The sequence below is a fragment of the Podarcis pityusensis genome (genome assembly GCF_964106645.2).
Source record: "Podarcis pityusensis genome assembly, chromosome: 1".
NCBI classification, from domain to species: domain Eukaryota; kingdom Metazoa; phylum Chordata; class Lepidosauria; order Squamata; family Lacertidae; genus Podarcis; species Podarcis pityusensis.
The window spans coordinates 80140001-80167387 of NC_138028.1; the positions used below are offsets into that span (position 1 = coordinate 80140001).

At 46.9% G+C, this 27387-nt stretch overlaps 1 protein-coding gene across 5 annotated transcripts; it reads right to left on the minus strand.

Annotated features, from left to right (window-relative positions):
* Positions 1 to 1032: 1032 nt before the first annotated feature.
* PGGHG (protein-glucosylgalactosylhydroxylysine glucosidase) lies at positions 1033 to 26360 on the minus strand. 5 transcript variants are annotated; one of them, XM_081010655.1, is made up of 14 exons: positions 26284 to 26360; positions 17701 to 17966; positions 16855 to 17065; positions 10175 to 10610; positions 9144 to 9263; positions 8500 to 8631; positions 8017 to 8128; positions 7039 to 7111; positions 5745 to 5881; positions 4074 to 4207; positions 3833 to 3928; positions 3630 to 3727; positions 1804 to 2018; positions 1033 to 1303 (listed from the first exon to the last, which is right to left on the minus strand). In XM_081010655.1, the coding sequence occupies exons 2-14, from the start codon at positions 17945 to 17947 to the stop codon at positions 1245 to 1247; spliced, it is 2070 nt and encodes a 689-aa protein (XP_080866781.1). In that variant the 5' UTR covers positions 17948 to 17966; positions 26284 to 26360; the 3' UTR covers positions 1033 to 1244. The 5 variants fall into 5 exon arrangements, with proteins under 5 accessions (XP_080866781.1, XP_080866782.1, XP_080866783.1 ...); XM_081010656.1 differs by lacking the exon at positions 26284 to 26360 and adding an exon at positions 26173 to 26197; XM_081010657.1 differs by lacking the exon at positions 26284 to 26360 and adding an exon at positions 25592 to 25607.
* Positions 26361 to 27387: the final 1027 nt, after the last annotated feature.

The following is a 27387-nucleotide window of genomic DNA, read 5'->3' on the forward strand; positions in this document are numbered from 1 at the left end:
ATCTATATACCAGGAGAAATATTGATAGACTATTGTTACAACAGGAAGCACGATATATTCATTTGTTTGAAACGATGTCCCCCAAGGGCTTGAATGAACATCAAGACTACAGTTCTTTTCTCTAATAAACCACCATAGAGGGCCTTGGACTTTAAATCCCTTCTCTGTTTACACCTTTAAGAAGGGAGAGCCTATCCTCCCTCTCCCACAGACACACATATAAGACAATGATTTCACTCCCTAATAGAAAACGCACAGAGAAACGCAAGAAAACTTGGATGCAATTATCTAAGGTGAGAAAACACTGAACTGATGTCCGTTTTTCACAAATAATTTGACTGGAAATAATAACTCTTGGAAATCCTTATTTCTAGACGCATGTCGAAATAGAAACATAAAAGAACTAAATGACACAGACTTCCAACAGATTTATAGTCGTCAAAAAACCGAGGTATGGAACCAAATATCATAATATGTGTTAACATACTTTAGAATGTATATAATTTATTATATTTATTATCTATGGATTGAAGCACCTTGATCTATCTTGACATATTTTTTGATACTACCAGCTGAAGAAGGCATGTACTCCGAAACAGGGCCCTGTCCTGGTTACCACCACTGAGCCGTACATCTGATTCACACTCCGGATACTCCTTTTTGGCCCCATTTGATCCTTCATTCTTTATTCTTTATTCTAATTTTATATAATGTGGACTCTTTTTGACTGCTATTGAGACTTGTATAAAACAATTGTTGTGCACTGGTATTTCATGTACCTTTGTACTATATCATTGTATATTTGAAACGACATTATTTCTGCACTTAAACGTTGTATCCAAACTTACCATTACTTTAAAACTATCATACTTATACGTTGTGTTTAAATCTACTACTAGCTTCAAACTGTTATTCTTAGCAGAATACACACGTTTTTCATTTCAACTCTTGAGTAGGAATTATTCCTTATATTGAAACTTTTGGCCAGAGTTCTTGATATATCCTTTTCAGTGTAGATCTCTAAGGTAGACAGTGGTGGTGGGTGGGTGGGAATTTCAGCTCCCACTTCAGCAGGTTGGCTATATACACAATGAATGCAGTCAAGAACTCAAGATTCAGGCTCTTCAGTATTGCTGCATGCTAACATGAACCACAAAGCCTCTAAGATACTACTGGCTGGCTGCTACGCTTGCAAAGGCCTGGTAGTTTTTTCATACTTGTCATAGAATCAAAACAAGCTGGCTTTAAATTGTCTCAACCTTCTGGATCCAGCCTGCGGCTGCAGGGAAGGAGATGCTCTGTCCTGAAATAGAACAGAAAGCACACAAGCTGTAAAGGTGGACATCCAAACAAACAAACAACTCTTCTAGTATCATCATCTTTTTAGCCTTCTATATAGATGCTGCAGAGGATCAACAGGTCTCCTGAGGTAACAAATTATTCTACCTATATTTAGCTTGTCTTAGGGCGTAAATATTTAGGGAAGTGGATCCAACAGGTTGGTTGCAGCTTGGACAGGAGGCATTTCTTAAAACCACCACCACCACCAAGGTGGTGAAACCTTTCCTCTCCATTTTTGCTATATACCAAGGGTGGTGTTCAACTAGGTTTTCCTCAGAGTAGGCCCACTGAAACAAAGGAACATGACTACACCAGGCCCATTAATTTCAATGGGTCTACTCTAGTTCAGTACCAACCCAAGAATATACCTCAATTTGTTAAAACATTCAGCTAAGTGGGAGGGGATCTCCCTGTCAGCAACAGGAAACCTTGATAATACAGATGTAGGAGATGATGCTGTACCTTCATTTAAGGGAAGATGCTCGCCCGTTCCTGCCAGCACAGCCTCCAGACTAGGTGGCTGTAGGACAGAGGAGGCCTGTGTCACTTGGATGGTGACATCTTCTTTGGTAAGGGTGAAATCCAGCTTGCTTCCTAAGTAGCACACACCGGTGATCTTTAGTTTCTTTATGTCATCTGGACAGATGGGGTCAAACTTCAAGTGCTTCTTGGTGATCCTAAAGGAAGTACAGGAAGACTTCCTGTTGGAAAGTCAAGAAGGCACCCTACTTCTTTTCCTCTCACTTTCCACACCCCACATTCACAATGGACTGGACAGCTTAGTATGGTTCCTGCCAGTTGTGCGGGCTGGCAGAGATCAGAAGCAGCCATCAAAGATGGACTGTGGCAATTAGAACCCACCTGGGAACCATCTGGCGGTGCCCCAGCAAAGCTACCACAGAGATTAATTTCTCCCCCACATCTCCTTCTGTTGATTTTGCTTCTATAAATATTAATCTTCATTTTGACAACTGCCTTCTGCCTTTTTAATACCGGCATTCTAACTGTGACAAATCAATATAAGTAGAAATCTATATATACTTTATCAACACAATGCTGATTATGCAAAAGCACTGAGGCTCCCAGGCATAGCTGAAGGCGCCTGAGGACAGACCAAGAAACACCCCCGGGAGGGCATTTTCCCACTTCCTCAGGACTTTCAAAACCGGAGCTGATTTGAGTACTTCAGCCATTTCCTGTTCTTCCTTAACCTAGAGGCAGCTTTGTGGTTATTTTTATCTTAGTGCCGAGAGGCTCTGTCCCACTTCAGTATCGACTCAAACTCTGTTAGGACAATCTTTGTGGCTGCAACTAAGTTTCCCACACATGTTGATTGCAAATAAACCATCTCACTAGGAAAAAACAAAAAACAAAGCAAGAACACCTCAGCTATTCCTCCCACCTCAGGCCAGCCAAACTTAAATCACACTAGTCCAGAGATAAAAGCCCTTCCTTCTAATAACATCTCTCCACTGGAACTGTTTGCTTGTGTTGCCCTGAAATTTGGGTGATGCACCCACAACACTTTCCTCAGTATGAAGATCAGATTGGGGACAAATCAGGGGGAAACTGGATTACTTCAGTCTCAGAGCCAGGGGTGTACAGGCTTTACTGGGGCAGGCCAGAGAGTGACTCGCCAGAGACCAATCCGGCAAGAGTAACCATTTAAAACCAGCCCCCCCATCCCTATTTGAAGCTCTTTGTCAAGTTGCAATCACTCCCCAGTCTTTCAGTCATCCAGCAGGGTGGCAGGGACAGGAGGGATGGGGATTCATCTTTCCTGACTCCAACAAATCATTACAGAGACAACAGGTGGAACCTGCAGCTCATATGTGATTCAGTTTCCTGATGTAGTGAGCACCTTTTTGATAGGAGCTCCTTTTTATTCCAATGGACTTCAGGACCATGTACATTCAGCGACATAGCTAGCTGCTTGGGTGCCCAGTGCGGCATGCATGGGGGGTGGGGCAGGGCACGCCAGAGTCCCACTGGCTGAGCCCCATTCCGCTCTGGCGCCCTGCAGGCCCATGTTGCTTTTTTGAGCAGCACAGAGCCTGCCAGGAGTCTGCCCATCGCCTCCCCCTCAGCTGTAGCGCAGCTGAGTGGGAGGTGGCAGGCAGCGTGGAACCTGCAGGCGCCCGAGCCACTGCGTCACTCCCATGGGAGACGTGTGGCTCGGGCGCAGTTAAGTGCCACCCACCATGGTGTGGCGCCCAGTGTCCCCTTCTCCCCCCGTCCCCTAGCTACGCCTCTGTGCACATGAAAATTATTGTTAATACAGCTTGTACCTGAATCCAGTGTATCCATAAACGATAGCCTGCAGAAATCCACCCATCCCTGTAAGGAAGTTCACAGCTCCTGATCCATCAGGATTCTCCACCCAGATCTGAGAGAGTCAGAGAAAAATATTTTTTTCAAGGATGTTGTGTGGAAAGGGTACCTACAGGGGTCAAATTTTAAGAAGGGGGTGGGAAGGTTTGACCTGCCTGACCTTGAATGGCTCAGTGATGTTGCTGAAACATTTGCTCAGCTGCTGTTGGGCTCTTCCGGTCTCCTTCAGCTCCAACCAGCCAATAGCAAACATGCTCTGATGGAGAAAAGGAACCAATGCTGTTACCAGTGAGGGCCACCGCAGCCTCATTCAGATAAATTCATTTCAGCAGCAAACCCATGGAAGACCTCGCACTGAAACCGTTTGAGGTTTCCATCCTTTTCAAGACAAGGTTTTTTACCCAGGTCATGGCTGGCCCCTGAGGGTCAGTCACTGGCTCATACATCTCTAGGTCATTCCTTCTGACTTCTGGGTCCATGGGATGCATGACAGGGAATCCAAGCAGGACAACATCAGCCTGTTTCACTTGCTCACCTGAGGAAAGAACAAAAGGCAAGATACACATGTGACCCCGGCCCACATGCCTTATGGCGAATTGTACCAGATACGAAATTGCCAGACTACCTTGGGTGACAAGTAGCCTGTAATTTTCCTGTTAACAAGGAGGTATGATGAACAGCAGGCAAAAATTGTGCACTTGCAGCTCTCCCACAATGCATTTGCACAGGCTGTGCAGCAATTAAAAGGGCCCAGGAGCCCTGCCAGGAACCTTTTTCTGGCAGCCCTAGGAGACAGCTAGCAGGTCTTTTTTAGTCATCACCCTACAAAGGTGAGATCATGGTACAGTGATTATGCGAGAAAGCCACCCTTCAGCAATACATTCTCTATGAGACAGTAAGTGGCTCATCACAGCTTGATATTGCTTTATATAATAACAGCTTTTCAACTTAAGAATATTAGGCAGGGCTGGCCTGAGATGCCGCTGTGGGCAAAATGCCCCTATACAGCTCCCCCTCACATATCCCGGACCCTACCTCTACCCCTGTGCTGCTAGTCCCGTCGACACAACTGTACCCTTACCTGCGGCTGCACCTGCGCTGCTGCCGTGATGCAGCAGTGAGGGCGCAGCGGGCGCAACAGCTAGGACAACAGCATGGGAAGCCCCAATGGGGCTGGCTGTGGTGCCATGATGTTGTTTGGATATGTCACTTGGGGCAAATGGCTCCACCTTGCCTCATAATAACTGGTGTGTGCAAACCAGTTGCACTCAGGGGGCAAGACAGACATCTTGCACAAGTGCCTTCAAGGTGGAGAAACTGGATTTGGAGGATGTGTGAGGGCGGATGCACGTTCTCCAAGATGAATTCTCTTACTCCCACCCCTTGTGTTACTTGAAACTGCCGAGGGTGTGTGTGTGTTCGTGCAGACTAACAGACTCCTCAGGGAGGAAACTGGACTTCAAGACGTGCCTTCCAAGGTCAATTCCCTTCCTTCCCCCTCATCTTCCAAATTGTGGAAAGACTCAGGAGGCGGTGTGTCTCCTCTGAACGCAGGAAACTCCACTTCTGATGCCAAATGTAATGTCAACTCTGGCAGCGGAGGGTTTATGCTTCTCTGTTCCCTGCTGCCAGTGTTCTGTGGTGGCATGAGGGCAGTGTGCATGGAGCACAAGAGACTGCAGTGCCAGAGCCAAAGGTCCCAGGTTCGATCCCTGGCAAACCCAGGCAGGGCTGGGAGGGACTCCTGCCTCAAACCGTGAAGAGACAGTGCTGGTCACGATATACAATACTGAGCTAGGTATATATATAAAAAAGCTTCCTGTGTTCCCTGCCTCAGACTCTGCTACTCTGAGGTTTGGTTGGGGACCTAGGGTCTAAATACAGTGGGGGTTCTCTCTGGTATGTGGGAAATTACTCCTATCCTCTGCCCATTTTGGTGCCCCACACGTTTGCACACGGAAACCCATTTTACTAGCAAGGCAAGTGACACTGATGTGAAGACTTTGACCTGCACAACAACTGTTATAAAGGGTTAGGCCCACCACACACTCCCTTGTCATGAACCGACTCACCTGGGCAGTACCCATCATACTCTGGGTGGTAATTCCTGCTTTTATCAAAAGGCACTTTAATTTTCTTCCGAACTTCCTCCCACTCTTCAGGGATTGGAATATGCAACTGAGACCCCAAGTCAACTGCAAAATTCAAGCTGGAAAGCAGCAAAGAAAAGAGAGGTTAAAAAAAAAGCTTTACAAAAAAAATGAAGACGGAAAGAAAGAGTTGGGCTAGCAGGGCAAGGCTGAGAGCTACAAGGTGGGAAGCTTTAGGGAGCTTCTGGACTGCTGCTATTTTTGTGGAGGATTCGGTCACTTAGTGGCAAATTCATGTTGAACAATTAAAGATGACTTGGAGGTCTTGCACAACAAGCCCACTTCCTCCACCAAACTGAAATTGTTGCAGAAAGGAAAGTTATGGGGAAATGTATTGGAAAGTGTGGGGGTAATGGTGCTTGATACTAGGTCTTGTAAACTCCTCACAAACCAATCTGATTGAACGTTCATTGTCATCTGAGCTCCCTACAAGCTTTCCGCAAACAAATCAGGATGAGTGTGGAAGCAACCTCCATGTTTTAAAAGGCATCAATCAAGCTGTCAAAACCTAGAGTAAAGGGACCATGAAGGAAAATGGTGGCGGGTCAAACAGGAAATGTAAATGGTCAGCCTAGCTCACACATCACACCATGGCTGAGCACTACTTTGCAGGCTCTGCGAGAGGAGACTGTGGCCGGCTGGTTTGCTGCTGTGCCACACTGAGCTAACCCATAGTTAAGCTTTTTTAATGGAACATGGAACCAAGTTGTTCGACTTCTTCCTGCAGCTAAACTAATCATTTAGAGCTGAGCTGTCCTTTAGGCAATAATCAGTATTGGAGGTAGGAATCAGTACTGATGGTTAATTCTGTAAAGAGATTTTGTTTTGTGTTGTTTGGTCTAATTTGAAGATCTTGCTGAGTTATTAATTTATTATAACAATTATTTCATTGTTGTTTTATCCCCTGCATCTTCTTTTATTCTGCTGCTACCTTATGCAGTGAATTTTATGGCCTTTCATAATTTTATGGTCAAGCAGCCTGCTACTTGGAAGTAAGGTGGTACAAACCTTTTGAAAAGAACTTTTAATTAATCAATTAATTTATGGATTCCTTTGCCTGTATCCATCACCCAAGCATGAAGAAGAAGAAGAAGAAGAAGAAGAAGAAGAAGAAGAAGAAGAAGGAGAAGAAGAAGAAGAAGAAGGAGAAGAAGAAGAAGAAGAGAGACCAGAAGAGCATAGAGAGAAAATGTCATCAATTCAGCAAGTCCCTTACCTCCTCTGGGCAATGACATTGGTATAAACAGAGTTATCTACAGCACAGTGATATTCATCAGGGGGCAGGACACCTAGAAGAAGGCAGAACATGGAAGCACTTCCTGGATTTTTTGAAAATTCAGAATGAGCCCAAGTCAAGAAAAGTCAGATTCCAGGAGCCAAATAAATGTTGCAGGTTAAGTCTATTGTGCATATACTTGCCTATTTTGCACTTTTTGCATATATCTGCTGTTAGGTATGGGATGCGGCAAGGAGTCATGCAGATAACTAAGCCCCACTTAATCAGCACTGGAACATGGCAAGCTGCTTTATATTGAATCAGATGGTGGCTCCAGCTGGCTCTATATTGTCTGCTCTACAGCGGCTGGCAATGACTCTCCAAGGTTTCAGAAGCAAAGGTCTCTCCTTGCCCTACCTGGAGATGCTGGGGATTGAGGCTGGGACCTTCTGCATGCCAAGCAGGGGCTCTACCCCTGAGCTACAGTCCTTCCCTCCTATAGCTCCTCTGAGATTTTAGCAGTCACTGCAAACATAGTTCCAAGCGCCTAGAGATGTGCCTTAGAGAAAGGGCATGCAGACGGGCATGTATAATGTCCTGGTCGAAACTCCTGCGCAAGCACATTCACTGCATTTTGGACACAGGCGGACAAACTGTTTCGCCCCAGCATTGAGTTGGTGATGGTGGTGGGGAACCTGTTCTTCCAGTTTGCACATGTGAAGAAGGGCAGGGCTGAGGGCTGACAGGTTGGTCCTTGTGACATACACAAAGCCATCTCTCCTGCTTCCCCAGAATTGTGTCTGGTTTCCCCTCAGAGGATTAAGGAAAGAGGCCAGAAAACCAAAGGCAAATCACTTTGCACCTGAATGAGAAGTGTAATAGTAGCAGATTGCAGGCAGCTCAAGAGGCAGCACAGGAAATGCAAAAGTCGGTGTATGTCTTTTCGGTGGAGGAGGAGTCCCCCTTGCGCATATTTACCAGGGATGTGATAGCTCTGGTCTTCTGGGTTCCACACCACCCGGCTGCACCAGTACTGAGCCACAGCATGGACCACCTCCCAGCCTCCTGCCTGATGAAAGAGCTCCAGGTCCTAGAACAAGACAGGAAAGAGGAGCTCAGAGGGCCACTGAGCTCCACGTTTCCATCCTAGAACAGGATAACATCAGCTGGATAGCTCAGCTGGTTAGCGCTTGGTGCTGATAATGCCAAGGTTGCAGGTTCGATCCCCATAAAGGCCAGCTGCATATTCCTGCATTGCAGGGGGTTGATCCCTTCCAGCTCTATGATTCTGTGAACATGGTTCAGGGGGAATGAGAGGTAAATATCAGGTGCATTAATTGAAAAGAGGAATACGACACTGTCTTCAGAGATGAAGCTCTCTCAATTTCAAAAGCGGATGCCTGAGGCTAGAGTTTTATTCATTTACCGACAATGCCATACAATATGCCCCACACTTAGTACCTGAGTGATGTAGTAATACTGCTCAAATGCCAGCAAAACATCTCCATTGATGTGGATTTCCTCATTTCCATAAACCTCCTCAGGGCAGACCTCTCGGCCTGTTGCTGCACTCTCCCAGGGGAACTTTGCACCCTGCCACAATCAAATCAAGTAGTGCTCAAAAGAGATGATAATTCAAATGGTGATTCTCTATTTCTGTGGGCGATTTCAAACCCAGGACCACCTTGCACATTAGCTGCTGTTGAAAGTCATGCGTACTAGACACTGATCGTGACCCGCTTTGTATAATCCATTTGAAACAAATCAGAATGGTCCCATCTGCACTATACATTTAAATCAGAATCGTACCACAGTCATGGTTTCCCCCAAAGAGCCCTGGGAACTTTAGCAAAGAGCTACAATTCCCAGAGTGGTTTACTAATCATTCCTCTTCCCATGGGAACAAAACACCATACCCAGGATTATTTTCTGACAAGCTGCATTGTGCAGTGTAGATGGGAAGCAGGGGGATATTAACAAATATGATGCGTGGAAAAAATAAGAGTGCATGCACCCTCATGGGGCCATCTCTCTCCCTCTCTCTTTTTAGACCTCAGCAATCCCTTTGTCAAGTAAGGTCCCCATTCTGTTCCTGTTGCTCCTACCTTGTATCCTTGCTCCTGTGCGTTGCACAGAGCTCCTCCTAGCGTTCGAATCCGGTATTTCAGGATAGCAGAAGCTGCTTCCGGATAGAAAAGCAAGATGTTTGGGTACATCCAGGTATCCTGAGTTTAACGACAACATCACATATTGTTATTAGATGGACAAGCTCATATTCCTTCTAGCTCACCACCACTAACCTGGTCATAAAATCTGTATGCTGATTGTTCCTGAAGCTTTTAATGATGTAGGATAGTGGTAGCCCACATAAGATGCTCTCTTACAGCGTCTAGAGAGCCACAGGTTCCTTACCGCTGGATTAGGGGATAGTGCTCATGTCTGACTTTTTAGAAAGGTATATGCTACAGATTTTCCCTTCCATGGCTTAAAAAAAACACATGTTAGTTCAGTGGGGTGTATACAAGATAGTGTTCAAGAGCTAAAAACAGGTAACCTCTGGGATTTGTGAAAGGCTGACCCCTACATATGTTTTAATAAAGGCTGATCTTTTTACTTGAAGTCTATGGCCTTTTTCTTTGGTTTTCTTGAAGGGTTACCTCCAGTCTAGGAACCCCTTTAAATTTCTTCAACCTATAGTTCCAGTTTCATTTTCCGGCATCTTTAATTTAAAAGATCTCAGTCTACAAGACTGGAAAAATCTCTCTCTGCCTAACATCTTGGAGGCACTGGGTTAGAGAAGACTTATAGTCCGACTCAGTTTCCTTGATTTTGAACAAGTCTTTCATGATCACTCACCACAAGCTGTGTATATAACAAGACAATACTTCATTCTGGAGCCAGTTACACAAAACTTAAATAATATAGCACACAGAAAAAATTCTGCAGAATTCACGCCACCTCCTGTTCTTTATCTCTCAAAATTATATACTCTGGAAAGCCAATATTTGCCCAAGCAACCAAAGAATAAGCTCAGTTCGGGGCTATGTCTTCCCTACTGGCATCTCCTGATTTCTGCACTTCATCACCTGTGTACAGAGATGGGAAACTGGAGACACAGTAGTGCCTTTCGGATCACCTGGTCCCAGAAGACATGGCCCCAGTAATCTTCACCCGAGGTGCCATTAGAAAGGCCTCCAGGGCTAATTCCGGAGAATGGGAAGTCAGAAGAACCCAGGGGAGGAATGGCACTCAGCAGGTAATAGAGGCATCCATAAACAGCCTGGCTCAGTGAAAGAGGTCCCTCAACTTCCACACAGCATCCTTTCCAGAGGGCTGTCCACGCCTGGACGTGAGACACATACAATGAACGAGAGACAATCAGTGACATTCCTTCACTAAAGCTCCTTTTCACGTCCTCTTCACTCTCTGCCACGGCTGTGAGGAACTCCCAGGTTTTTTCCTTCTCCTCCTCAGGGAGGGTCACTGCTTGTAGCACTGGGGTCCAGATCATGTGTACAGTAGGCCGAGGGCCACTTTCCACCTCAGGGACCAAAGTCTTTCCATAGACGTAGCTAGAGGAGAGAGGGAGAGAAAAGCTGCAGGAAGGAAGACCTTACGGTTCTTTCATCAGATCAGAGAATCACACAAGGAATTCAAACCCCATCTCTAACTCTACCGTTAATCCTACCACTGGTTTCCTAGCTCCCCTCCACATCCGGCGCTAAATCTTTGTCCTCCTTACTTTTCAAACTCTCCGTATCTTTGCCCTGCCTCAAGGGTAGGTCAGATATTTTGGACTACAACTCTCATCCTAAGAACATTAAAAAGATATCAAGATATACATGGTAGATCTTCTCCCCCATTAATCTGCCAACATCTTCTGAATGGGGCTGCCGTTGTTCCTTGGGCTTGCCTATATTCAAAGACAGGGACATAAGAAGTTGCCTTCAGGAACTCAGGTCATTGTTCCATCTAGTTTGGCATTGTTTCAGGCAGGAGTCTTTCCAAGGACTCCCTGGAGATGCCAGAGACTGAACCTGGACCTTCTGCATGCAAAGTATGTGCTCTACCACTGAGCTATGGCCTCTCCTCCAAACCACTGGAAGTACTGAATTCTTTCTGCCACTGTCTTTAAATCTCAGGGGAAGGAGGACAACACAAATCTGACCAAATCTTCTCATAATGATACTGTGATGGCCTGGGATTCCGATTCTGAGAGTGAACCGGAGGAATCCCAGCCGGCACAGGAGTCCCCGCCTCCAGGGCCGGCTGAACTGGGGCAAGGCCTAGATTCTGAGGAGCCTGCACCTGTGCCAGATCCTCAGGAGCAGGCACCAGGTGAAACCATTCTGGCCCCAGAGGTGCTTGAGGACTCAGTGTCTACAGGTGAGCCTTCCCCGGGGCCCAGTAACCCTTCGGCCTCTCCTGAACTGCAGAGGCTTAGGGCAGAGAGGCGAAGGGAACTGGTTTCTCCCAGGAGGAGTGCTCGCCTTAAGGCCAGGAGAGGCGGGGCTCCTGGGGGCCGGGACCGCCCCTGGCCTTAGAGAAGATAAAGGGCAGTCAGCCCGGTCCCAGGTTGCGGGAGCAACGTCGTCATTGAAGAGCTGTTTTGGCCAGCATCCAGTCCTGTTCCTCCAGTGTTCCTGTTCCCCGCCCGGCTACCTGCTTCTGATCTTCGAGTGTTCCTGTCCCCGCCCGGCTCCCTGTTTCGGACCTCACCTCGCACTTTGTGGACTATCTCCAGGCTAGTGACTTAGGACTGAACTTTGACTACGGTAACAGTAACCTTCCCCCCGGGACCAGCACAGTTTGCTCCCGCCACACCCGCACTCCCCCTTCGTTGGGGTGCGTTCGGGAACAGCCAGAGGCCATGGTTGACCAGGCAGCTGCGCTGGTGGCATTGGCCCAGGAGAACCAGGCCTTGACCCACACCGTTCAGCAGTTAAGCGATGTGGTTGCGGCGCTTCAGCAACGGTTGGAAACCTTTACAGATCATGGGGCCGACGCCCCAGCTCCAGGCAAGTACCCAGTGGCTTTGCCAGAGAAATTTGATGGGACCCTGGCCAGTTTTCCCATGTTCTTCGCCCAGGCCAAGTTGTATATTCAGGGGCGAGCCCGGAACTTCCCTGACGACCGCACCAAGGTGCACTTTCTGATCAGTTTGTTAAAGGACCAGGCGGCCAAGTGGGCTTTGCCACTGCTCCGGCAAGACTCTCCTTTGTTAACGGACTATGTGGGATTTTGTAACCACTTAGAGACTGTGTTTGGCAACCCTCTGAAGGAGAGCCAAGCCAATCGGGCGATTCGTCAGTTGAGACAGGACAAGTCCACAGCCGCCGCCTACGCCACAGAATTTCGGCTGTTGGCACAAGACTTGTCTTGGAATGACTCTGCACTACGGGACCAGTATCTGGAGGGACTGTCGGACGAGATACTGGACCAGTTGGCCATGATGGAGCGTCCCACCACGCTGGACGCCCTCATTCAGCGGAGCCTGCAGATAGACGATCGGTTGGAGGACCGTCGCCAGGCCCGGGACCGCCAGCACCCCCGGCTCCTAGCGCCCATCCTTCCCAACAGGTCCACGCCCACAGCCGAGTTGCCAGTCGAGCCAACGCAGCTCGGGGCTGTGCGACCTCGCCTCTCCCCCTCGGAGAAGACGCGGCGTCGGGAGGGAAACCTGTGTCTTTACTGCGGTGGGAGTGGACATTACGCCCATTCCTGTCCCAGGAAAATGCCAGTCGCAGGAAAACCACCAACCTCTGTAGCCGAAGGCCCTAGCAACGTGGGGTCCCAAACCATGCAAGAGGGGCCCTCACCAGTGGAGTTGCGACATCTCATGGTTCCAGTGCGTCTCTACCCTCCAGGTGGGCCCTGGATTCTTACCCACGCTCTGGTAGATTCGGGGGCAACCCGCTCCTATATGGACGCTGCCTTTGCCGCTCATCATCAGGTGCCACTTCAGAACAAGCCAGAACCGGTACAGGTGGAGGCAATCGACGGACGGCTCCTGCGTTCGGGTGCCGTCACTCGGGAGACCCAGCCCTTGGTCCTGTGTCTCCAGCAGCACCGGGAGGTGCGAACTTTGGACATTGCCTCCATGCCCCGGTTCCCCCTGGTGCTTGGTATGGACTGGTTGGAGGCTCACAATGTTCAGATTGACTGGGTTAATCGGACTGTGCACTTCCCAGACCCATGCCCCCATGCTCGGTCCGAGATGCTAGCGGCCGCACCCACGGAGGAGGCAGCACCCACGCTCCCAGCCGTGTACCGGGACTACCAAGACGTGTTCGAGGAACGGGGGGCAGACCAGCTGCCGCCGCATCGGTCTTTTGACTGCGGCATAGACCTCCAGCCCGGAGCGCCCCTGCCGGTGAGTCGCTTATACTCTCTAACAGAGCCAGAGCGCGAAGCTTTGCAGGACTTCCTGCGCAAGAACCTGGAGCGTGGGTTCATTAGGCCTTCTACCTCACCCACCGCTGCGCCAGTACTCTTCGTTAAGAAGAAATGTGGGGAGCTTCGCCTTTGCCATGATTACCGGGCCCTGAACAAAATTACCATCCCGGACCGGTACCCCTTGCCCCTTATTTCGGAGTTGCTGGAGCGGGTGCAAGGGGCGCAGATGTTCACCAAGCTTGACCTCCGGGGGGCCTACAATTTAATTAGGATCCGAGCCGGGGATGAGTGGAAGACAGCATTCGGGACCCGGTACGGGCAGTTCGAATACCTGGTTATGCCCTTCGGATTGTGCAACGCGCCCGCTGTGTTCCAACGGTACATCAACCACGTGTTCCAGGACTTGCTGGACAAGTACGTGGTGGTGTACCTGGATGACATTTTGATTTTCTCCCGTGACCCGGCTCGCCACGAGGGTCATGTCCGGACCGTGCTGCAGCGCTTGCGGGAGCACCGCCTGTATGCGAAGCTCAGCAAGTGCGAGTTCCATCAGCAGACAGTGGATTTTCTGGGTCACCGACTCTCTCCAGATGGGGTGCAGATGGATCCTGGGAAGGTGGCAGCGGTTCGGGAATGGGCGGCACCTCGGAACCGCAAGGACCTACAGCGTTTCCTGGGGTTCGCCAACTATTACCGGACCTTCATTGCGGGTTACGCTCGTCGCACTACCCCATTGACCCGGCTACTGCGCCCCAAGACGCCGTTTTCCTGGGATAGCGAGGCAGAGGAGGCGTTTCAGGGGTTGAAGGCCTGTTTCCAGAGAGCGCCGATCTTGCAACATCCGGATCCTTCTCGACCCTTTGTGGTAGAGACTGACGCCTCCAGTACGGCTCTCGGTGCCGTCTTGTCTCAGCAGTACGGACCTGATGCGCCACTCTTACCCTGCGCCTTTTATTCCCGCCAGCTCCTGCCGGCGGAGCGTAACTATACTGTATGGGAGCGGGAACTACTGGCCATCAAGGTGGCTTTTGAGGTCTGGCGCCACCATCTTGAGGGGGCACGACACCCGGTGGAGGTGAGAACCGACCACCGGAACCTGGAGTACCTCCAGACCACCCGCAAGCTGAACCAAAGGCAGATCCGGTGGGCGTTGTTCTTTTCCCGGTTCCAGTTCCGGATCCGCTACATCCCTAGCTCCCAAAACCAGAAGGCGGATGCCCTGTCCCGGAAACCTGAAGACAACACAGACACGGTACAGCAGGCAGTACCCACCACGATCCTACCACCGGCTGCATTCCTGGCCACCCAGGAGGCTGAGCCACTGCAGGCTCGGGTGCGGGAACAGCAGCGGGTCGACGCTTGGGCCCAGGAACGACTCCAGGAACTGGCCGAAGGGTCATGCCCTCAGTACCCGGGGCTGGTCCTGCATCAGGGCCTTCTGCTGCACCACGGGCGCCTGTACATCCCGCCAGGGCCGCTGCGGGCTGAGGTTCTCCGGATGACCCATGATGCTCCAGCAGCAGGGCACTTTGGGCGGTATCGGACCACCCATCTGGTAAGCCGTGAGTTTTGGTGGCCCCGTCTGAAGGCTGACGTGGCTCGCTACATCGCTGGTTGTGATGTCTGCCGGCGGGCCAAGGGGCCTACCGGGCGACCCCCCGGCCTTCTTCAGCCGTTGCCGGTTCCACCACGTCCTTGGCACACGGTTTCTCTGGACTTTGTAGTGGAGCTACCCCCGTCTCGTGGCTGCACCTGCCTTCTAGTTTTCTCTGACCATTTCACGAAGATGGTGCACTGTGCCCCCTGCCCATCCGTACCCTCAGCTAAGGAAACCGCTCAGCTGTACCTTCAGCATGTCTTCCGCCTGCATGGCCTACCTGAGCGTGTGGTGTCCGACCGTGGCGTTCAGTTCACGTCCCGGTTTTGGCGTGCTTTGCACCAGGCCCTCGGAACAGAGGTCTGTCTCTCATCTGCCTACCACCCACAGACTGATGGCCAGACGGAACGGGCGAACGCGGTGCTGGAACAGTACCTCCGGTGCTACTGCAGCTACCAGCAGGATGACTGGGTCGACCACCTAGCATTGGCGGAGTTCGCTTACAACAATGCGGTGAATACATCCACCCAGCAGACCCCGTTCCAGGCCAGTTACGGTTTTCATCCACGGTTGTTTCCGGATGTGCTGCCGGCATCTGCGGTCCCTGCGGTGACAGAGTGGCTTCAGGAGCTCCAGTCCCAGCAACAGCTGTTGATGGAGCAGCTGCGCCAGGCCAAGGAGGCGTACAAGGTCCAGGCCGACCGCCACCGCCAGGTGGGGCCGGAACTCCACGTCGGTGACCTGGTATGGCTCTCCACTCGCCACCTCCACCCTTCTCGACCTTCGCGGAAGCTGGACGCCCGTTTCACCGGCCCGTTCCCTATCGTGAACCAGGTCTCGCCTGTGGCATTCCGTCTCCAGTTGCCCGCAACCCTGAAGGTTCACCCGGTATTCCACAGGTCCCTTCTGAGTCCGGTGGCCCCACCCGACGAGTTCCACCCGGACCGTCCCCGACCGCAGCCAGTTTTGGTTCAGGGAGAGCCTGAGTACGAGGTGGAACGCATTCTGGACTCCCGATACCGCAGGGGAAAGCTGCAGTATCTCATTGACTGGAAGGGGTATGGGCCGGAGGACCGTTCCTGGGAACCAGCGGCCAACGTCCACGCGCCTGCCTGCCTCCGAGAGTTCCATGCAGCGTACCCCAGCAAGCCGGGTCCAGACCCTCGATTAAGGGGGGGGCCTGGGAGGGGGGATGGTGTGATGGCCTGGGATTCCGATTCTGAGAGTGAACCGGAGGAATCCCAGCCGGCACAGGAGTCCCCGCCTCCAGGGCCGGCTGAACTGGGGCAAGGCCTAGATTCTGAGGAGCCTGCACCTGTGCCAGATCCTCAGGAGCAGGCACCAGGTGAAACCATTCTGGCCCCAGAGGTGCTTGAGGACTCAGTGTCTACAGGTGAGCCTTCCCCGGGGCCCAGTAACCCTTCGGCCTCTCCTGAACTGCAGAGGCTTAGGGCAGAGAGGCGAAGGGAACTGGTTTCTCCCAGGAGGAGTGCTCGCCTTAAGGCCAGGAGAGGCGGGGCTCCTGGGGGCCGGGACCGCCCCTGGCCTTAGAGAAGATAAAGGGCAGTCAGCCCGGTCCCAGGTTGCGGGAGCAACGTCGTCATTGAAGAGCTGTTTTGGCCAGCATCCAGTCCTGTTCCTCCAGTGTTCCTGTTCCCCGCCCGGCTACCTGCTTCTGATCTTCGAGTGTTCCTGTCCCCGCCCGGCTCCCTGTTTCGGACCTCACCTCGCACTTTGTGGACTATCTCCAGGCTAGTGACTTAGGACTGAACTTTGACTACGGTAACAGTAACCTTCCCCCCGGGACCAGCACAGATACTCACTGAACTCCCTGGAAATCTGCCCCTCTGTGCAAGTCCAGGTCTGGACTCTCAGGTGTGAATTGGGTCTGTAGATTCACAATAATGGGTTCGCCTTCAAGCGTTGACCTCTGGATGGTTACGCTGAAGGCCAGAAGGTGAACAAGGGATTGGTGGGCATAGATCCTGTGAGTGGCTGTATAACCCGGAGCCTGGATTGTGTGGATATAGGTCCCTGCAGGAAAAAGGAAAGAAAATGATCCATGTGAATTCAGATTCTTACACTTTTATTTACGTTCTAAAGAAAGCCTAACAACACAAATTTCACACAAGGTCTGTCTGATTCAAAGTTCACTTTTGGGACAAGAACATCTAAACACAATCTACAACACTAAAATGATATACTTGGACAAATAATGAGGTTAAAAAAACCTTCGTTTTGTTATTTACTGAAATAAGAATTATATCAGGCACCCTATGGAATTGAAAAAATTGTCTAGTAGCACAAGAAGAGAGAAAAACCTCCAGATCTTAAACACATTGTACTGGAAAAATTGATTACATCTGAATCCTAAGTTTCCTCTGGAGTGGTATACTTTGGATTGCATTTAAGCTTTATTTCAAAACCGGTTGATAGACTACAATTAGCTCCCAAAAACTTAGTGAACTTTGTGCTAAGTGGGAATTTGAATCCAGGACATCCTGAGCCCAATACCAGCACACTCTATTCAATGTTCACCTTTGTCTCTTTAAAAGTAAGAGCTTCCTTTAAAAACAATGCCCATGCTCAGTGCAAGCTAAATAACCTAGCCCCATCATTGTGGCATTGCTGCATTTGCAATGAAAAGCAACAACACTGTTGACACTTACCTGTCCTGGTGTCTAATGAGAAAGTCTCGGCCAGGCTGTCCTCAGCAGCCACACTCATTTTGACATTAATAGGGCTGGGAACATCAGCACGATGACAGTCCCCGACTGCTCCATTATACACCCCGTTTACATGCAAGATGTCCCTGTAGACACGAGTGCCCAGGTAGGCGTTGGTCACCGTGGCAAGGAGACGGGGGTCAGAGGGCAAAGTGCCAGAGGTGAACACAGCAGGATCTTCCTCTGCCATGGCAACATACCACAGGCAGCTGAAAACAACGTGATGGCACACAGTGAATATTTCATCAGATGAGAAATGTTATGCGTGTAATCACAATACTCGGCACTAAGGCACGCAAAACGAAATGTAAGCTCGGAGCTGGATGGAGGTGTGAAAAATGTTCTTATACGGAAGTGGAAACGTTGTATTGCTGTGCTTAGGCTGACCAGGCAGAGAGGGGGACAGGGATTGTCTCAGATAATAATTTTGAAAACTAGAACTCTTCTCATCCCTTCAGGACAAGATGGACCTGCTCAAATTCTCTCTACTATAAAGTTTGAACAGAGAGAGGAATCCTGGCCTCTTTGGCATCTGGCTGTCCACTGAAGGATCAGAGAACACCACCCTGCAACTCCAGGGAACACCGCCCTGTGACTCCAGTCTCAGTCTCCCACTCAGCCACAGGAAGCGAAGGCTGTAAGAATGGTGGTCATGCCCAAGGACTTGAATGTCCTCCCTCCTTTAACTGGCAAGATTCTCTCTTACGAAGGTGAAACCAAAAGAAGAGGACTGATCTTTCCCTCACTTTCCATAGGTCAGAAAAAAAGGTTCCTGCTCGTGCATATATGAAAATTTTCAAAGACTGGATGCTAATGCAAAAACTTGTTTTTTAGAGTCATAGTTGCAACAAGATATGTTCCATTGCAGCAGTCTGACCATGTAAGAACTCAGGGCATCTGCAGGATTTTTTCCAGGAGAAATGCAGCAAAGTACAAAATGTACATAGATCCATAACTAGTGCCAAAGGACAGGTCTATCATTTCTGGTAGATCTGGTGACTGAGTGGTGGTGAGGCCTGGGGACCACGTCTACTAAGCTGAGTAGTAACTGCCTTTGAAGAACTAATATACCATAGTTCTCCCATTCTGTTATTTTTCGATGGGCTGATTTACTCATCTTTTTTTTTTTTATAAGATATTTATTAAGATTTTCAAGTTATTACAAAATAAAAATAGAAAAAAGAAAAATACAAAATAAAAATAGTTAGAAACAACTCAATTTTTCCATTACTTATTTTTCATTAGCTTGTTTCCCGGACCTCCTCACGCCTCCCTTTTTTGTATTCCAGTTCGGTTTGTTGGTTCAGCAAATCCTTCCCCTCTTTGTTTATCCTAATCTTTAATCTTAAAATATTGTAACATTAAATTTTTACCTGTTAGTAATCCATTTTTCATATTCCCTTATAGTATTGCAGCTAAAAACCACTTAATTTCTATCCAACATCATTCTAACATTCATTAATTTTACAATATTTCTGTAAATAGTCTTTAAATTTCTTCCAATCTTCTTCCACCGACTCTTCTCCCTGGTCTCAGATTCTGCCAGTCATTTCCGCCAGTTCCATATAGTCAATCACCTTCATCTGCCATTCTTCCAGAGTGGGTAGATCTTGTGTCTTCCAATACTTTGCAATGAGTATTCTTGCTGCTGTTGTGGCATACATAAAAAAAGTTCTATCCTTCTTTGGCACCAATTGGCCGACTATGCCCAGGAGAAAGACCTCTGGTTTCTTCAAGAAGGTATATTTAAATACTTTTTTCAATTCATTATAGATCATCTCCCAGAAAGCCTTAATCCTTGGGCACGTCCACCAAAGGTGAAAGAATGTACCTTCAGTTTATTTACATTTCCAACATTTATTATCGGGCAAATGATAGATTTTTGCAAGCTTGACTGGGGTCATGTACCACCTGTATACCATTTTCATAATATTCTCTCTTAAGGCATTACATGCCGTAAACTTCATACCTGTGGTCCATAACTGTTCCCAGTCAGCCATCATTATATTATGTCCAACATCTTGTGCCCATTTAATCATAGCAGATTTCACCGTTTCTTTTTTTTTATTTTTATAAGATATTTATTAGGCTTTTTTAAAGTATTACAGATTTCACCGTTTCATCCTGAGTATTCCATTTCAACAGCAAGTTATACATCTTTGACAAAATCTTAGTTTTGGGTTCTAACAGTTCTGTTTCTAATTTTGATTTTTCCACCTGGAAGCCAATTTTCTTGTCCGAATTATATGCCTCCATTATCTGATAATAATGAAGCCAATCTCGCACTTTGTTTTTTAGTTTCTCAAAACTCTGCAATTTCAGTCTATCTCCCTCTTGTTCCAGAATTTCCCAATATTTCGGCCATTTGGCCTCCATATTGAGCTTTTTCTGTGCTTTTGCTTCCATCGGTGACAGCCACCTTGGGGTTTTGTTTTCCAATAAATCCTTATATCTTATCCAGACATTAAACAATGCTTTCCTGACAATATGATTCTTAAATGCTTTATGTGCTTTGACCTTATCATACCACAAATATGCATGCCATCCAAATACATTATTGAAGCCTTCTAGATCCAAAATGTCTGTGTTTTCAAGAAGCAGCCATTCTTTCAGCCAGCAAAAAGCTGCTGATTCATAATAAAGTTTAAGGTCTGGCAGGGCAAATCCACCTCTTTCCTTTGCATCCGTTAATATTTTAAATTTTATTCTAGGCTTCTTGCCCTGCCAGACAAATCTAGAAATATCTCTCTGCCACTTCTTGAAGCAATCCATTTTGTCCACAATTTGCAATGTTTGAAACAAAAACAACATTCTAGGCAATACATTCATTTTTATCGCAGCAATACGGCCTAGCAATGAAAGCTTCAAATTTGACCAAATTTCTAAGTCTTTTTTCACTTCCGTCCAACATTTTTCATAATTGTCTTTGAATAAGTTCCCATTTTTAGCTGTCATATTAATCCCAAGGTATTTCACTTTCTTGACCACTGTTAAACCTGTCTCATTCTGAAACCTTTCTCTTTCAATCACTGTTAAGTTTTTCTCTAAAACCTTTGTTTTTAACTTATTCAGTTTAAATCCTGCAACTTGACCAAATTCTTGAATCAGTTCCAAAACCCTTTTAGTACCAGATTCTGGCTCCTGTAATGTCAATACTAAATCGTCTGCAAAAGCTCTCAGTTTATACTGTCTAGCTCCGACTTGTATACCTTTAACCAACTGGTCCCTTCTAATCATATTCAACAAAACCTCCAGGACTGATATAAAAAGCAATGGGGAAATTGGGCAACCTTGTCGTGTCCCTTTTTCTATCTTGAATTCCTCTGTCACCTCATTATTAACAATTAACTTGGCCTTTTGTTCAGAATAAATTGCACCTATACCATTTTCAAATCCTTCACCCACCCCCAACCCCTGTAAGTTCTTCTTCATAAAACTCCAAGAGATATTATCAAAAGCTTTCTCCACGTCCACAAATATCAAAACTGCCTTAGTGTTGATATTCACTTCTAGTTTTTCCAAAATATTAATTATATTCCTCAAATTGTCAGACAAGTGTCTTCCCGGGAGAAAGCCCTCTTGGTCTTTATGAATCTCTTCCATCAACACTTTTTTCAATCTCTTGGCCAAAATATCTGCAAAAATTTTGTAATCCACATTAAGTAATGATATGGGGCGGTAGTTCTTAAGCTGGGTCTTTTCAGTCTCTGTTTTCGGTATAAGTGTAATGTACGCCTCTTTCCACGACTCTGGTGCCCTTTTCCCTTCCAATATTTCATTGCAGACTTCCTTTAAAGGTTGTACTAACCACTCTTTCAAGGATCTATAGTATCTAGAAGTCAGCCCATCCGGTCCTGGAGATTTGCCTAGTTGCATGTATTGAATGGCACCTTCTACTTCCTGTTCAGATATTTTATAGTTCAACATTAATTTACTTTCTTGAGAGATTTTTTGTAGTCCATTTATCTTCAAAAATCGATCTATGTCAATTTCTTTCTGTGGCCCTTATGTATATAATTGTTTAAAGTACCTCTGGAAACAGTTTCTAATCTCAGCTGGGTTCTGTATGTTCTTTCCTTCCACTTCTAAATTTATAATAGTATTTAATTTTTGTCTTTTTTTCATTTGCCAAGCCAACAATTTCCCACATTTATTAGCTGATTCAAATGTTTTTTGTCTCATTTGTTTAATTTTCCATTCTATTTCCTGATTCATCATTTCCATATATTGTACTTGATATAACTTTATTTCTCTCAAAATCTCCTGCGACTTTGGTTTTGCTCTCAATTTCTTCTCACTTTCTTTTATTTTCTCCAAAATTTTATCTTTCTTCTCATTTTGGCTTCTCTTCTTTATTGCATTCTGTTGTATCAGGAACCCTCTCATAACCGCTTTGCTTGCATCCCAGATTACTCTTTTTTCAACATTAGTGTTCATATTTATCTCAAAATAGTCTCTCAAAGTTTTTTGGGCCTTCTTAATCACATCTTCATCTCTAAATAAGGTGTCATTCATCCTCCATCTGAAGGAGCCAGTTGATATTAGTTTCATCTCCATCCTTACAGCATTATGGTCGGAGCAGGTTTTTGGACAAATTTCCGCTTTCTTTATCTTTGGTGCCATTCCTCTAGTTACCCATATTTGGTCGATTCTAGTCCATGTCATCTTGGCTTCAGAAAAGAAAGTTCCCTCTCTTCCCAAGGGGTTCTTTGTTCTCCAAATGTCGACTAAGTCCAAGTTGTCTGTAATCTCAAAAAATGTTTTCGGTAGTCTACCATCCTTGGTGACTACCTGTCTTTGTGCCTTATCCATGTTTGTAGATACTACTCCATTCAGATCCCCCATCAAAATCAGATTGTAATCCAAATAGTCCATTAAGATCTCATGCAACTTTTTAAAGAATTCAGATTTCCCCTCATTCGGTGCATAAACTCCTACTATCAAAAATTTCTCTCCTTGTATTTGAATTTCAATTGCCACAAATCTTCCTTGATCGTCTTTAAAAATGAATTTCGGTGATAGTCTCTCCTTTGCATAGATCACTACTCCTCTTTTTTTAACTTTGTCAGATGAAATAAACTCCTGTCCCAATCTCTTGTTAATCAATACTTTCCTATGTAGCCTTATCACGTGTGTTTCCTGTAGGCAAATCAAGTCCAATTGTTCCTTTTTTAATAAATGAAAAACACTTTTCCTTTTCCGAGGAGAGTTGAGGCCATTACAATTCCAACTTAATAGTTGCAGAACCATGATGTTATTACTTTGCTTTACCTCCAACTGCACCAAGTGTTTGTTCTTGTTCTGTCGGTGGTGTCACTTTCTCTGAACCATGCAATCCAAAAGATAAATTTGCTATATCTAATATTCCTCTTTCCAGTGCTTTTGGCTCTTCTCCAGATTCCACTTCTTTCTGTAAGTCTTTCCGTGGTCTTTCAAGAATCTATCTTTGTCATCGACTGATCTTATTTTTATCTTTCTTCCTTTATATTTAAAGGACAGGCCCTGGGGAAATTCCCACCTAAAGATGATACTATTGCTTCTCAGCAGGGCAACCAAATCTCCGTAGTTAGACCTTAAGTCCAAAAGATGTTTTGGAATGTCCTTAAATATCTCCACACTTGACTCATGTATTTCCAAAGTCTTTCGGAAATGCAGATTCAAGATTTTGTCTCTCTCCTCTTTTGTTCAAAGGGTAATCAAACAGTCTCTCACCTTGTTCTTCTTTCCTCCTCTTCCAAGCCTGAATGCGCTCACTATCTTAAATTCTTCCTTCCCCAAATCCTGTTGCCAGAAGTCTGCAAATTCCTGCGTAAGAAAGTCAATCAAATTATCTTTCTCAAGTTCAGGTACAGCCCTGATTCTCAAATTCGTTTGTTTCTCCTTCAATTCAATCATAGACAACGTCAACCCGTGGTCCTCAAGTTGCCTATATATCGGTGGTATCTTCTCTTCAGTAGCAGTTGCTATGTCCTTTGCTTCTTCAGCTGTCTTTCGGGTCAAAGCAGATTCCTGTAACAATTTCTCAATAGTCTCTGTATTGGTGTTCACCTTCTGTCCCAAATTATTAATACTTGTAGTATTTTGGTCAATTTTAACTGATGCTTCAGCTACTTGTTTATTTGTTTCAGCTACTTGTTTACTTAAATTTTCCAAAGATTCATTAATTTTTCCTAGTGCCAAAGCTAAAACGTCTTCTGACGACATTCCTTTTGGTTTAACTTGTAGGGGTGCAGCCCCTGATAATCCAGATGGTCCAGAAGGACCAGATGTTGAAGCTCTTCGCTGCGACCCAGTATCTGTACGAAAGGATCTGCCAGACCTGGTAGTTTTTTCCTGAATCAACTCTAACTTTCCTCTTCCATCTGCCATAACACTCTAATAGAAGTCCAAGGTCAGTCCCACGGCTGGAATTTGTTTTGAAATGGAAAATTCCCCTGGCCCAGTTGTTATTGTAGCAATGTCAAACCTCCTCTAGGGGGACACAGTAACAGTCAAAGCTTGTAACTTTGAGAAGAAAATAATCTTTATAAATCCCCGAATTCACAAAAAGACAACAGTTTCAATTGCACTTAATCAGTTACTTTAAAACCAGGAGAAGTCCAGAAACACTGTATCTCTCTTGCAGAGTTAGCTGTCAAAAGTACTCTATTTACCAATAGTGCTTTTCACAGAACGGCATTCCTTGTCCTAAGGCAGTCCGTTCCCAGGTTCTAAGCGGTGGATTTTAGCTTCCTTTCCTCTCTTTTTTTGCAGATAAATACAGTTCAAACCTTTCCCCCCTCCTCTCCTGCAATCCGGAGGGGAGATCGCTTTTCTGATGTTAGGATTTGCGTCCTTTTTCAAACGTCTTTCAAAGTTTCCGCTTACAGTCTCTTTGCTTTGATCTGTTTACAAGAAACGGAAGGCGGACTTCCTGTTTATGCCTCCCCGCTTCGGTGCCGAATTAATTGTTTTTCTCCCTTTAAATCCAATTTTGTCCTACTCACGGGTAGTTGCTTTTGAAATCAAATTGTCCCAGGAAAAAATCAGCGCTCTCCGATAACGGCTGTGCGGCTTCACTCCGCGGAAGAAGCAGTCAACTCTCAGCACCGTGCCGCTCACCCCGTTTCGCTCCGGAGCCCGTAAATGGGTTCCTTCGCAGATTGGGGGGGCGCCGTGCCCGCCGAGTCCCACGTTCACAGGCTTCACCCGCCTGTGATTTTTGAAGGGTCCCCGCTTCGCCACAGCGGTGCAGACCCGATCCCGCGGAGGTAGTCCCTCAGAAAGTCAGAGGGAATCCGCCATTACCAATGGCGCCAACCCGGAAGTCCTGATTTACTCATCATTGCAGACTTGCTGTTTTGACAATATTTTTCCACCACAGCTGAAACGCTTCATTTTTTCCCTGGCTCCCTTTGCCCTGCACACCCTTAATTCATTGCACTGCTGCTCCAAATAACACCACAGTCCCCTCGCATTTCCCCTTTTAAAAACAGAAGAAATCGTGGGAAGAGTACACTGCAGGGCTGCCACTCCCTACTGCAGCGCCCAGCAAAATGGGTATATCACTGGTCTGCTTCGTAAGGCTAGTGTACTCTCTGTTCTCTCAGCAATATTATCTTTGTTATTACAGGGTGAGTCCTTTGAAAGAGGCCCCGTGGATACAGAGTACACATGTTCCACGGGGCCTCTTTCCAAAGACTCACCCTGTAGTAGCATGGTAATTTCACAAGAAGAAAATCACATGTATGGAAAATAATCCCAGAGGTCGAAAGCTCAATCACAGCCACAATCTACGGTATTTCTGACTTTCCCCCGTGGAACAGCAATCACTCCCCTGTCCAGAAACACTCACTCCAAAAGGTCAGCGAGCGGATGGGGGGGGGGGGGCGATCAAAAAATTAACCAGGAAGTTTCTACTCCACCTTTCTTTTGGTTAATTGGCTAGCTCCGATTTCTCATTGTTACGACTTCATTCATTGGCTACATACAGTGAAAGGCGGGAGCAAGGTTAGCTTTTTACGAAAACAAACGGTGCCTGCACATTTTGCCTTCCATCTCAAATGTCACAAGGTTTGCTGCAATTATTATTGAAAAGCTGGGACTCTATAATTGTACTCCCACTACAGACATCCCTGAGCCGCTTCCCCTCTCCCCACTGCCATGCTGGCAGTTCGGGAAAACTCCGCTTCTCTCAAACAACACTTTCCTGGCAATTTTTCTGCAAAAATGCTCCCTCTGCTCGTCCGAGCTGAGGATCGAGCAAAACACGCACACGCAACATAGTCATTTAACCACCTTCATGGAGGCGTTAAGCAATCCCATAAATGTCTACTCAGAAGTAAGTGCCATTGAGTCAGATCGGGCTGACTAGTCCCAGGTAAGTGCAAGCACACTTGCTTTGGAGTAAGCCCCACTTGGATCAATGGCACTTACCGCGCTAAAAGACGTGGTGAACTGCAATCATGGAGCAGGAATTTTAACACATACTACAGGGCAAAGAGGGAACCGATGAGTTGCCTCGGGAAAACAATGTTTGGGTCTTGCCTTGAATCAGGTCGCTGAGATCCAGCCAGTCCTCCGGATTGCTGCTGGAGGTGGAGCCGGCGGAGGACGACGGGGGCGGGGAGAGCCCAGGAGGGAGGGGAAGGAAATACGTTTAACTTTAAAAAAAGGAATAATAAGTTCTAGCCGGAGATAATTAACTTCGCGTGTGTCCTATAATATCGTAATCTGAGCAAGGGAAACTTAGTAGGGTACACAGATTGCATCGAAAAAGATTTAATTATCTGGTTAATCGCTTTTTCGCACGGAGAGGAAATTTCCCGCTTGGTGTCCTGCGAGTCAGTCAGCAAAGAGATCAAGGAAGAAGCTCAGCAAACAATAAAGAGCGAAAAAACACAGCAAAAGGCAAGGAAACCAGGAGTTCCGGAGCAAAGAAACACAGGCAACAGGGAGATTCCCGTGAAATAAAAGATTCATTCCCTTCACACCTGGGGCTGCCTACACGCTGTACATTTGAAGCACATCCTTCCGAATCCTGGGAACTGTAGTTTACTACTCCCATATATTGTATGTATTGTACATTGTTCCCAGTACCCACAACAAACTACAGTTCATATGGTTTTTTGGTGTGTGAGATTTAAGGGGGAGGGGAGTGGAGAGGAACCTGGGTCTTTCTGGATGAATCTTCTGGTACCATCAAGATCTAGGTTGGAATCTGCTGCCCCTGTGGATCCCGCCACCTGAGGCAGTCACCTCACCTTGTCATATGAGTGGGCCGGCCCTGGCACCATGATATAAGTTTTTGTGGCGGGTAGGTGGACTAGAGTCCACATTATACTTTAGAAAACATTTTAGTGAATAAGTTACCACAGGACTCTTGGTTGTTTGTACTGCAGTGGGTCTGGGAAATGGGTGGAAAAGGGACAAAAAGAGGGGGGGGGGGACTCTTTTCGTTTTGAAAATGAATGTCCTTCTTTTGTGCCTGCAGCACACTATTTGCCTCCAGGTAAACTTACCTTCACTGTCCTTTGCTGCAGGAAGGTGAGTCCAGCAAACATCTTGTCTATTCTGTCTGGTAGATCAGTTTCTGTGGTGCGTCTAGTGATGTGATGCCAATTTTTAGGGGTCTCTCTTCCTGGACTACTT